This window comes from Armigeres subalbatus, chromosome 2 (genome assembly GCF_024139115.2).
Source record: "Armigeres subalbatus isolate Guangzhou_Male chromosome 2, GZ_Asu_2, whole genome shotgun sequence".
NCBI lineage: Eukaryota > Metazoa > Arthropoda > Insecta > Diptera > Culicidae > Armigeres > Armigeres subalbatus.
Window position 1 is genome coordinate 78,981,807 of NC_085140.1, and position 12,953 is coordinate 78,994,759.

The window sequence follows — 12,953 nt, forward strand, 5'->3', positions numbered from 1 at the left end:
CGAATGAAATGCACCACCGAATTGGGATATGTGGTGGTCAAGTGGTTCTATAAGTCCCTTGGTAAATAACTTTGGCCTTGTTTGTAAAATTGCCGTGCAATTTGCGCAAAAATGTCCTTCTTTTTAGATATTTTGAGAAAACAGTTACAATAACCTTTTCTGAAGAAATTATCGTTTAATATTATTAAATTAATAAACTATACTACAACGAAGATCCATTCGTAAACAAAACGTTGCACATGTTTCCTCGCACGTTTGTGCTATTTGTTTGCTAATCCAGAAATTTTTTTCTTTAAGTTTTAGAATAAATTCAATGAATTTAAATATTGAAAAATAAATCCGTGAGTTACAGTAATAGACCAATGCAAGATCTTGATCTAACCTCACTTATTTGACAGTTCACAGAGCTTGTTTACAAGGTGTTAGAAGAAAAATCGATGAGGAGAAAATTAAAATTCATATTTTTAGTTTAAAATTGCTGCGATCCGAATATTTCAATGATATTCTTTGCATTCAGCATGAAATCAATCGCAAAGGACATCTACTTGCGAATAAAATGACGAAACAATTTTATCGGAAGCATCGCCAGAGGCTAAGTCCCGGTGAAAAAGCTCTGTGAACTGTCAACCTACGTCATCATGCACTGGTCTATACAGGTTTTGAAGATATCAAAAAGAATCGGAATTGACTTTCGCTTAATCAATTTTTTATTTTATTTAAGGTCAACTTTTCCAAAGAACCCATATTTTTTGACGCCTCTTAGTATTAAAAAAAATTAAACAAAAAATCGAAAAAGTGCTGTTTTTCGAGATTGGCCTAATGTTTGCCCGACTTTGGAACTCGACAAAAATCTGAAGTCAATTAGTCACATTCGAACAAATGGACGCATACTTGTCACACCGGGATAAATGGACGCATATTTGTCACACTAAAAAAATAGTTAAAACAATCACACAAAAATACACATAGCACTGCGTGATGTGTCCTAACGACCGTCCATAAAATATACCATGCTTTTAGGCTGGTAATTATGCAAGGTCTTTCCCTACTTTTAGAACTTATTTGGACGATTGTCCATGAAAGAAGAGGGTAGGTATTATATTGTCTAGAACAACGGTTCTCAACCTGAGTTACATGTACCCCTGGGGGTACCTTTGCTGGCCCCAGGGGTACCTCGGACAAAAATGCGTAATGGCGGAAGTATTACAATTCCAATCAAAACTCATTGCTATAGTTTTGACAAGGGACTGAAGAGAAAGCTAATACGCCTACCCACCATTCATTCAATATGGCGTACAATGTTTTAGTTTTATTTTCGTTTGATTCATGATAACAAAACTTCGGAAGTATCGACGAGCTATTTTTCGACATAAAGAAGCCATACAAACATAAAAGGCTCAATGTGCCTCAACGAATTGCAAGTTTTCGCAAGGATAAGTTAATTGCCGATAATTAGCACTAATTGCGTACGAGCCAATCACCCAAAATGAGCGCTGAATTCGGGTATACTGGGTATACTACCCAGAAACTGGGTACGAAAACAGAAGTACCAAAAACGATGTTGGGTAGAGTGCCATTGTACCGCGGATGACAGGCGTTTCACCCTCCTGAGTTTTGATAATGGGCCCTCCTTAGCCGTGAGGTAAGACGCACGGCTACAAAGCAAGACCATGCTGAGGGTGGCTGGGTTCGATTCCCGGTGCCGGTCTAGGCAATTTTCGGATTGGAAATTATCTCGACTTCCCTGGGCATAAAGGTATCATCGTGTTAGCCTCATGATATACGAATACAAAAATGGTAACCTGGCTTAGAAACCTCGCAGTTAACAACTGTGGAAGTGCTCAATGAACACTAATCTGCGATGCGGCTCTGTCCCAGTGTGGGGATGTAATGCCAATAGGAAGAAGAAGTATTTTTATTTCAAAAATTTATATTGTACATAATATGCAATGCGATCAATAAATCCCAATTGAATTCTGCCTTCCACAACCAGCACAAAAGATCGAACAAGCAATACGTCAAAATGAACAAAATGAATTTTTTCACAAATGCTCGGTTTTTTCAAGCAGCTTGAAGGCCTTCTTACAAGAGGTTTGGAAGCCTCCTGGGCACTTCAGAAGCCTCCTTTCAAGTGATTAGGTTGCCTCCTTTTAAGAGGCTCGTAAGCCTTCTTTTAAGAGGCTCGGAAGCCTCCTTTTAAGAGGCATGGAAACCTCCTTTCAAGAGATGCGGTAGCCTCCTTTCAAGAGGCTCGAAAGCCTTTTTTAAGAGGCTCAGAAGCCTCCTTTCAGGTGGCTGAAAAGCCTCTTTCCAAGAAGCTCAAAAATCCCTTTTAAGAGGCCCAAAAGCCTCCTTTCAATATATTTTTTCAAGAGGCTCGGAAGCCTCCTTCCAAGAGGCTCGGAAGCCTCCTTCCAAGAGGCTCGGAAGCCTCCTTCCAAGAGGCTCGGAAGCCTCCTTCCAAGAGGCCTCAGGTAGCCTCCTTCCAAGAGGCTCTCAAGCCTCCTTCCAAGAGGCCTGGAAGCCTCCTTCCAAGAGGCTCAGAAGCCTCCTTCCAAGAGGCCTGGAAGCCTCCTTCCAAGAGGCTCAGAAGCCTCTTTCCAAGAGGCTCAGAAGCCTCCTTCCAAGAGGCCTGGAAGCCTCCTTCCAAGAGGCCTGGAAGCCTCCTTCCAAGAGGCTCGGAAGCCTCCTTCAAGAGGCTCAGAGCCTCTTTCCAAGAGGCTCAGGAAGCCCCTTCCAAGAGGCTCAGAGCCTCTTTCCAAGTGGCTCGGAAGCCTCCTCCAAGAGGCCCGGAAGCCTCCTTCCAAGAGGCCTGGCAGCCTCCTTCCAAGAGGCTCGGAAGCCTCCTTCCAAGAGGCTCGGAAGCCTCCTTCCAAGAGGCCTGGAAGCCTCCTCCAAGAGGCTCGGAAGCCTCCTTCCAAGAGGCTCGGAAGCCTCCTTCCAAGAGGCCTGGAAGCCTCCTTCCAAGAGGCCTCGGAAGCCTCCCTTCCAAGAGGCCTGGAAGCCTCCTTCCAAGAGGCTCAAGCCTCCTCCAAGAGGCCTGGAAGCCTCCTTCCAAGAGGCCTCAGAGCCTCCTTCCAAGAGGCTCGGAAGCCTCCTTCCAAGAGGCCTGGAAGCCTCCTTCCAAGAGGCCTCGGAAGCCTCCTTCCAAGAGGCCTGGAAGCCTCCTTCCAAGAGGCCTCGGAAGCCTCCTTCCAAGAGGCTCAGAAGCCTCCTTCCAAGAGGCTCAGGAAGCCCTCCTCCAAGAGGCCTCGGAAGCCCTCCTTCCAAGAGGCTCAGGAAGCCTCCTTCCAAGAGGCTCAGAAGCCTCCTTCCAAGAGGCCTGGAAGCCTCCTTCCAAGAGGCCCGGGAAGCCCCTCCAAGAGGCCTCGGAAGCCTCCTCCAAGAGGCCTCAAGCCTCCTCCAAGAGGCCTCAGAAGCCTCCTTCCAAGAGGCTCAAGCCTCCTTCCAAGAGGCTCCGGAAGCCTCCTCCAAGAGGCCTGGAAGCCTCCTTCCAAGAGGCCTCAGCCTCCTTCCAAGAGGCTCAGGCCTCCTTCCAAGAGGCTCGGAAGCCTTCTTCCAAGATGCCTGGAAGCCTCCTTCCAAGAGGCCTCAGCCTCCTTCCAAGAGGCCTCCAAGCCTCCTTCCAAGAGGCTCGGAAGCCTCCTCCAAGAGGCCCGGAAGCCTCCTTCCAAGAGGCCTGGAAGCCTCCTTCCAAGAGGCCTGGAAGCCTCCTTCCAAGAGGGCTCAGGCCTCCTTCCAAGAGGCCTGGAAGCCTCCTTCCAAGAGGCTCGGAAGCCTCCTTCCAAGAGGCCTCGGAAGCCTCCTTCCAAGAGGCCTGGAAGCCTCCTTCCAAGAGGCCTGGAAGCCTCCTTCCAAGAAGCTCAAAGCCTCCTTCCAAGAGGCTCAAGCCTCCTTCCAAGAGGCTCGGAGAGCCTCCTTCCAAGAGGCCTGGAAGCCTCCTCCAAGAGGCCTGGAAGCCCTTCCAAGAGGCTCCGGAAGCCTCCTCCAAGAGGCCTCAGAAGCCTCCTTCCAAGAGGCTCAGCCTCCTCCAAGAGGCTCTGGAAGCCTCCTTCCAAGAGGCTCGAAGCCTCCTTCCAAGAGGCCTCGGAAGCCTCCTTCCAAGAGGCTCAGAAGCCTCCTTCCAAGAGGCTCGGAAGCCTCCTTCCAAGAGGCTCAGGCCTCCTTCCAAGAGGCTCGTAAGCCTCCTTCCAAGAGACTCGGAAGCCTCTTTCCAAGAGGCTCAGCCCTCCTTCCAAGAGGTTCAAGCCTCCTCCAAGAGGCCTCAGAGCCTCTTCCAAGAGGTTCTGGAAGCCTCCTCCAAGAGGCTCAGAAGCCTTCTCCAAGAGGCTCGGAAGCCTCCTTCCAAGAGGCCTGGAAGCCTCCTTCCAAGAGGCCTCGAAGCCCTTTCCAAGAGGCCTCCAAGCCTCCTTCCAAGAGGCTCAAAGCCTCCTTCCAAGAGGCTCAGGAAGCCTCCTTCCAAGAGGCCTCAAGCCTCCTTCCAGAGGCTCAAGCCTCCTTCAAGAGGCTCGGAAGCCTCCTTCCAAGAGGCCTCGGAAGCCTCCTCCAAGAGGCCTGGAAGCCTCCTTCCAAGAGGCCTCAAGCCTCCTTCCAAGAGGCTCAGAGCCTCCTCCAAGAGGCTCAAAGCCTCCTTCCAAGAGGCTCGGGAAGCCTCCTTCCAAGAGGCTCGGAAGCCTCCTTCCAAGAGGCCTGAAGCCTCCTTCCAAGAGGCTCAGGCCTCCTTCCAAGAGGCTCGGAAGCCTCCTTCCAGAGGCTCAAGCCTCCTTCCAAGAGGCTCAGGCCTCCTTCCAAGAGGCCTGGAAGCCTCCTTCCAAGAGGCTCGGAAGCCTCCTTCAGAGGCCTCAAGCCTCCTTCCAAGAGGCTCGGAAGCCTCCTTCAAGAGGCCTCAGAAGCCTCCTTCCAAGAGGCTCGGAAGCCTCCTTCCAAGAGGCTCGGAAGCCTCCTTCCAAGAGGCTCGGAAGCCTCCTTCCAAGAGGCTCGGAAGCCTCCTTCCAAGAGGCTCGGAAGCCTCCTTTCAAGAGGCTCGGAAGCCTCCTTCCAAAAGGCTTGGAAGCCTCTTTCCAAGAGGCTCAAAAGCATCTTTTTAAGAGGCTCGGAAGCCTTCTTTCAAGAGGCTCGGAAACCTCCTTTCAAAAGGCTCAAAAATCCCTTTCAAGAGACTCAAAAGCATCTTTTCAAGAGGCTCAAAAGTGTCCTTTCAAGAGGCTCAGCAGCCTTCTTTGAAGAGGCTCAAAATCCTCCTTTTCTACAGTCTCAAAATCCTCCTTTCAAGAGGCTCAGAAGCCTTCTTTCAAGAGCCTAAAAAGCCTCCTTCCAAGAGGCTCCTATCAAGAGGCTCGGAAGACTGCTTTCAAAATCCTTTTAAGAGGCTGGGAAGCCTTCTTCCAAAAGGCTCGGAAGCCTTCTTTCAAAGGGCTCGGAAGCCTCTTTTCAAAAGGTTTGGATGTCTCCTTTCAAGATACTTCCAAGAGGCTCAAAAACCTCTTTCCAGGCTCAGAAGCCTCCTTTCAATAGGCTCAAAAGCCTCCTTCCAAGAGGCTCGGAAGGCTCCTTTCAAGAGGGTAGTTTAATGTATGTGAAAATGCATCACGCGCGAGTTTACGATTAGTTGAGTTGTTTTGGATATAGGTCATCGAAGCAGGATCGAGATGTTGTCTTGTTCGTAGCACACGCAGTAAAGCCAGCTAGCTCCTGCATGTTCATTATATTTGTAGAAATCTATAAAAAAAACATCTTATGTACATATTGCGCTTTTTGCACTTTATAAGAGTATTGCGAGATTTTTTTTCTCACAGTCATCTTTTTCTCACACTCAATACACTCAAAAAAGTTTGATTTTCCGTGTATAATATTTGTGTGTGAGTGCTCAATCTGAAAACAAATAGACGTCAAATCATGGCGGGAATCGATTTAGTGTACACGCTTACATGTGACTAACGAGTAATGGGTTATAATTGGGTAAATTTCAGTAACAAAAATCGATCAACCCGAAATGAGAGTGGGTGTGAGAAAAAGAAGCGAGCAAATCACAATCTACACATAACTCTTCAAATTGGTGAAATCGGCAATATGAACAATAGAAACCAATTTGACACACGCTGAACACTACAACACTGACAAAAATCCAATCATATCCATTATGTGTGGCACACATAAATTTTGACTATAGCATTTCCCACTTAACGGCTATGTGAATTCGCATAGCATATATGTGGAAACACACATAACCTTTATGTGGATTCTCCTATAGCGGGTGGTTATTAACGCACACATAACAGTTATTTGTTAATTTCTTTAGATTTTTGCCAATAAAAATGTGTGGATTTTTATTAGTGAAGATTAGTTATCGTTTGTAAATAGGGAGAGTGGTATACACCACAGGTAGGAGGCCACATTTCAAGAGACTTAAAAGCATGCTTTCTTGAGGCTCAAAAGTCTCCTTCTAAGAGGCTCGGAAGCGTCCTTTCAAGAGGCTCAGAACCCTCCTCCTTTCAAGAAGCTCGGAAGGCTCCTTTCGAGAGGCTCGGAAGCCCCCATTCAAGAGACTCAGAAGTCTACTTTCAAGTGGTTCGGAAGCCTTCTTTCAAGAGGCTTGGAAGCGTCGTTTTAAGCTGCAAAGGAAGCCTCCTTTTTAGTGGCTCAAAAACCGCCTTCAAGAGGCTCGGTATACCTCAGAAGCCTCTAATGAAGAGGCGCGGAAGTCCACTTAAAAGGGATTCAAAAGCTTAAAGAAAATATATGGGCTAACTGTCAAATTTTCCGTTTCCGTCGCCGTTCCGTTGTATTGCGTTTGGGGCTTTAGAATTGAATAGAATTTAGAATTAGAATTGGATATTCCATTTCCGATTCCACTTCTATCGACAGCGAAAAATCCACGGGGATGACAAGCTACGCCATCTTTGTCACATCTTTTCTAAATCACCAATACGAGTGCACTGCGAATGCAACATAAACAATTGCGAGGGTGAAAATGATATAAAACGAACAAAGGCATAAGACAGCACCTTGTGCAACTAGCATTCTAAATAATTGAGCAAATAAGTTGAACATTCTTAAGTTTGAAGCATGGAATCGAGTGTAAAGTTATTTTAGTTGATAATTCGTTAGCTTTTTCTCCATTTTCTCATGATTGTATCATGTTGCATTATTATGTGGTATGGGCGTTTCGTATCATATTCTCTTGTAAAAACGTAAACATTCGAAATTCGCGCACATACTATTGCAAAATAAATCAGTATTGAGGTAATTTGACACTGGGGGATAAATTTATCCCTCAAAAAAGAACGAACAGGCAAACCTGTCAAAATCCATAGTAAAAAAATTGGATGTCGCTCCTCTGGAAAAATCACACCAAAGAAATACAATCGTCGCTCGCGAAATGTAAAAACAAATAAATAACAACTATCTCTCAGTTCAGGTGTGACAAATATGCGTACATTTTTCGCTTGGTCAGTGAATTTCGCGGCATAAGTGTCACATTCGGGTTTTGATTGAAAAAACGTGGGAAAAATAGTTGTTTTTGGCAATGTTTGAGTCCGGCTCAACGAATATGAATATTCTTCATAATTATCCCATGTACGTACACCCGCATAATTCTAAACCATAGCAGAACATCAAAGACTACGGTATATAGGGAATCCAAGCAAACATGGGACAAATATGCGTATGACGGCAATTTATTGCGTTAAAGTCAATAAAAAAGCGAAATTTTGCGATAATAGGATGAATGCATTTTGAAACTTCAAATTGCGTTTTTCTCATTTTTCTCGTTTGTAACATGTGACATTTAGGTGCCTGCCAGAGTAGACGCGTCTACGCGACGCCGCGCGAAAATTGCACGCACAGGAATAACAGTCAATAATAAGAAGCTGTCAAATCGTATGGACGCTTCGCTTCGCACTTCACGTCTACTCTGACCGCACCCTTATGCATCCGACGGCAGTAGCCTATAAGTTGAAGGGCCATTATCCACTAGAACAATAGAGGTAATAAACTATAGAGGAAGATTGTCGCTGTCGTCACTGGCGAAACATCTTTTAGGGCACTAAATATCAACGAAGGAAAAATCAGTACGTTTTGACAGATAGGTACCCAACATGTTTCTGAACGACAACAAAGGGAACCGCAGCGACAATCGTCCTCTATAGTTTATTACCTCTATTACTAGAACTATAGCGAATATGTTCTTCTTCTTCTTATTGGCATTACATCCCACATTGGGACTAAGCCGCCTCGCAGCTTTGTGTTCATTAAGCACTTCCACAGTTAATAACTGTGGGCAGCAGGGACTATGTCCAAGGGCTTGACGATCCCTCCCCAGACCATCTGCGAGTTGTGGCGCCTGCCTAGGATGTGGTGGGGTTTGACAGTGGGCCCTGTTAAACCTCTATAAAAAGCTGCATGTATCCGCAAGTAGGCTCCGCCAAAGCGACCGTGTGCCGCTCAAAGCGCACAAGCCCAAGTCCTGGTGTTAGGTGCACGCAGCGTAATTTTGTATGATTAAACTAATGAATATCATCACGCAGAAAAAACTACGTTAAGAACAAACATATTCTAGGTGAATCCAAACATAAATTCAGTTTGTCCTGGCATCAAAAATAAATATGTTTGGATCAAACATATTGTTGCATTTGAAGCGAACGAAAACTTTTTTTGAATCAAATGTGCCTTTCAAGTTGTTTCAACCAGCTAAATGTTTGAAGCAAACATGGATATTATTGTTTTGGTTCGACCACTCATAATATTTTGATATCAATTCTACCAATTTTCATATTCTGGTAGCATTTGACTACCAGATTTCACAATTCCATAGGTTCATATTTCATAAACTTACCTTTCTGTACCTGAAAAACATCCTTATCATTTATTTGGAAGCAAGAAATCATCTGCTTCTACTCTTGGTTCTACTCCTCTGCTGCTTCCGATTGGATCCGATCCGAACTCGAGTGTTTGTTTACTTTTGCAAGAGCGAACGAGGGGCTGCCCACTGGTGAATGTATAAAACAAACAGGGATTTAATTTGGTTTTAAAAATAAATATGTTTGATTCAAACATATTACCATTTTGGAAATAAACATGTATATTTTTGAAACAAATGGATGAAATTTGTATCCGTGATTGTTGAATCAATAAACGGTCGATTGTTGAATTAAAAAATGTATATTATTGAAACTACAATATTCTTTGTTTGAATCAACAAAATAATTGTCATTTCAACAATATTTATTGTTGATTTTAACTTGCATGAATTTCTATCAGCGTGTATTTTTTGAAGTGTAGTTCCGTTTGCTGTTTGCTGTGAGATGAACAAGAAATGAAAAAGTGTTCTGTCAAGTATTTTCGTAATAGGAACTTCGCCACATCACACTATTTTAAAAACAACAGATTTTATGGACTTTACAGGTAATACATCAAATTTATTTTCCAAATATTTTGTAGTATTAAATAACTCTTCCGTTAGTTTTACAGAAGATTTACGGAAAAAAGATGACCGGAAGAAAGGATCAAAACCGACATAAACATAACCATGGAGGACGTGTATTTCGGAAACAACAATAAGTACGTTCATTGGGCGATGTTGTATATGGTTTTCAAATATTAATAAATTATGTTAAATAAAATTGATATATTTATACTGAATCGTCGTATGGTTGTTTATTTGTTTTGCATGAAAAAGGTAATTTTGGTTATACATTTTATTATTTCAACAATAATTATTGTTGAATCAATCATGTTTGTGTCATTGAAACAAAATAACATTGGTGATTGTTCCAACAATAATATTGTTGAAACAACAATAATGCAACTCAAATCATGATTGTAGAAACAACAATATTCTGGATTGTTTCAAAATGAAAATATTATTAGCCCTGAGCTAACAATATTTATTGTTGAATTCAAACCGAAATATTGTTGTTTCTACTATATGTTTTTCTGCGTGTGGGACGCTAAACAGCCCTGACACGACGGCCCTCCGACGAGACAGGAGGTTTGCGCAGGCCCAATAAGCCGCCTTTAAAAACAACTATTACGAACGACATAGAAGATAATACCAACGGTGGCGGTATGGTAATGAACCTAGGAGCACGCGCGCAGGACATGCGACTTCCGGCTCCGAATCTCCAGGAAATCCAGGAGGAGATCGGCCGGCTGAAAAACAACAAAGCCCCTGGAGTTGACCAACTACCAGGAGAGCTGTTTAAACACGGTGGTGAAGCACTGGCTAGAGCGCTGCATTGGGTGATTACCAACACACTTAAAATAAATCGTTGATTTCGGTAATTTTACTGAATCTCAACCGCTGAACTTTTCGGTAAATTATTTTACTGATTTTCGGTGATTTTGACAGTTGAGCAATGGAAAAAATTACAAAAAATCTGTAAAATAATTTACCGAACAGTTCAGCGGTTGAGATTTCGGTAAAATTTACCGAATACTGTAAAATGAGCTAAGTGTGAAGGTTTGGGAGGATGAGGTTCTGCCGCAGGAGTGGATGGAAGGTGTCGTGTGTCCCATCTACAAAAAGGGCGATAAGCTGGATTGTAGCAACTACCGCGCAATCACATTGCTGAACGTCGCCTACAAGGTACTCTCCCAAATTTTATGCCGTCGACTAACACCAATTGCAAGAGAGTTCGTGGGGCAGTACCAGGCGGGATTTATGGGTGAACGCTCTACCACAGACCAGGTGTTCGTCATACGTCAGGTATTGCAGAAATGCCGCGAATACAACGTGCCCACACATCATCTATTTATCGACTTCAAAGCCGCATATGATACAATCGATCGGGACCAGCTATGGCAGCTAATGCACGAAAACGGATTTCCGGATAAACTGATGGGCCAAACACAATTGATACGTTTGCGTGCGTTTTGACAGTTTCTCCATGGGAAAACTGTCAAAACACACACAAACGTATCCATTGTGTTTGGCCCATGATACGGTTGATCAAGGCGACGATGGATCGGGTGATGTGCGTAGTTCGAGTTTCAGGGGCATTCTCTAGTCCCTTCGAAACCCGTAGAGGGTTACGGCAAGGTGATGGTCTTTCGTGTCTGCTATTCAACATCGCTTTGGAGGGAGTAATACGAAGGGCAGGGATTGACAGGAGTGGTACGATTTTCACGAAGTCCGTCCAGTTATTTGGTTTCGCCGACGACATTGATATCATGGCACGTAACTTTGAGAGGATGGAGGAAGCCTACATCAGACTGAAAAGCGAAGCTAAACGGATTGGACTAGTCATCAACACGTCGAAGACGAAGTACATAATAGGAAGAGGCTCAAGAGAGGCCAATGTGAGCCACCCACCACGAGTTTCTATCGGTGGTGATGAAATCGAGGTGGTTGAAGAATTCGTGTACTTGGGCTCACTGGTGACCGCCGATAACGATACCAGCAGAGAAATTCGGAGACGCATAGTGGCTGGAAATCGTACGTACTTTGGACTCCGCAAGACGCTTCGATCGAATAGAGTTCGCCGCCGTACCAAGCTGACTATCTACAAAACGCTTATAAGACCATTAGTTCTCTACGGACACGAGACCTGGACGATGCTCGTGGAGGACCAACGCGCACTGGGAGTTTTCGAAAGGAAAGTGTTGCGTACCATCTATGGTGGGTTGCAGATGGCGGACGGTACGTGGAGGAGGCGAATGAACCACGAGTTGCATCAGCTGTTGGGAGAACCATCCATCGTTCACACCGCGAAAATCGGAAGACTGCGGTGGGCCGGGCACGTAGCCAGAATGTCGGACAGTAATCCGGTGAAAATGGTTCTCGACAACGATCCGACGGGAACAAGAAGGCGAGGTGCACAGCGGGCAAGGTGGATCGATCAGGTGGAGGACGACTTGCGGACCCTCCCTAGACTGCGTGGTTGGCGAAGTGCAGCCATGAACCGAGCTGAATGGAGAAGTCTTTTATGTGCAGCACAGGCCACTCCGGCCTTGGTCTGATGATAAATAAATAAACAGTTAATAACTGCAAGGTTTCTAAGCCAGGTTACCATTTTTGCATTCGTTCCTTCATCAGTGCTGCCACCTGGAAAAGTTTAGAGAAAAAGTTGAACCATGGAAATTTGACATGGCATGGTATAGAAAATGAGAATTAAAATGTCTCTAGAACGTTCAAGAATTTTTTTTATCAAATAATTTTTAGTTTGTGGGGTTAGAAATTCAATTGAATTGAGATTGTTAACAATCTTAATCATTAACTGCTTATTCGAAAAAAAATATAAAAATCGAGATATCATGTCTATTTTGTGTACTTTTAAAATTCTAACCCCGTAAAGCAAGATTTTGTTGAGAAACGTCCTTAATTTTTGTTTTATAACAAAAATATACTTCATTTCCTATACCACACCTTGTGAAATTTCAATGATTGTACTTTTTCTCTCGATGACAGCTGTGGTCTTCTCCTCTCCTATGATGTAAGTTCCTCCTGGAATTTGTAATTTCCGGAAGTATGTATTTCCAGGATTTCCTAGGAGTTCGTCCAGAAGAACCCTATAAAAACATTTTCACTTGAAAACGAAAAAGGTACCCGCGGGTATATAAGGGTTAACAAAATCCATGCAAAGAGTGCTGGGTAGATTTGACCCAGTTCAAATTTGGGTAACTGCTTTTTTTTACAAGACTGGGTGACTTTTCCGTCAAAAAAACAGCAACAGGGCTTATATTTGTTATATTTAGGGTAGTTTTGGTTTTCAGAGTTTTGCGAGAAGATAGAAAAATTCGAACGGGGGTCCGACGGTCGACCTTCGGAAAGTTGTTCCGCAAACGTCAAATCACTTGATGCACGGAAAATAATGTTGGTTGATTTTTTCGGAGTGAATGTTAATTATTGAAATCAAAGAAAATATGTAACTTTAAATGAGTATTACGTGCCGCTATACACTTTTAATAAATTTTATGATACTTTCAAGGCATTTCGGATCGTTTTTATGCGATTT

At 44.1% G+C, this 12,953-nt stretch overlaps 1 protein-coding gene and 1 long non-coding RNA gene across 2 annotated transcripts in view; both read left to right on the forward strand.

Annotated features, from left to right (window-relative positions):
• The first annotated feature begins 4,959 nt into the window (after positions 1–4,959).
• On the forward strand, positions 4,960–9,639 carry LOC134214587 (uncharacterized). The gene is made up of 2 exons (XR_009979841.1): positions 4,960–9,402; positions 9,461–9,639. It is a non-coding gene; the product is annotated as an uncharacterized LOC134214587 (long non-coding RNA).
• Positions 9,640–10,417: 778 nt separating this feature from the next.
• Positions 10,418–12,953, forward strand: part of LOC134214591 (uncharacterized) — a 219,205-nt gene continuing 216,669 nt past the window's right edge. The window contains exon 1 of the mRNA XM_062693929.1: positions 10,418–11,990. Coding sequence (XP_062549913.1) covers positions 10,936–11,958 — 1,023 coding nt within the window. The 5' untranslated portion in view covers positions 10,418–10,935 and the 3' untranslated portion in view covers positions 11,959–11,990. The remainder of the gene's footprint in view (positions 11,991–12,953) is intronic.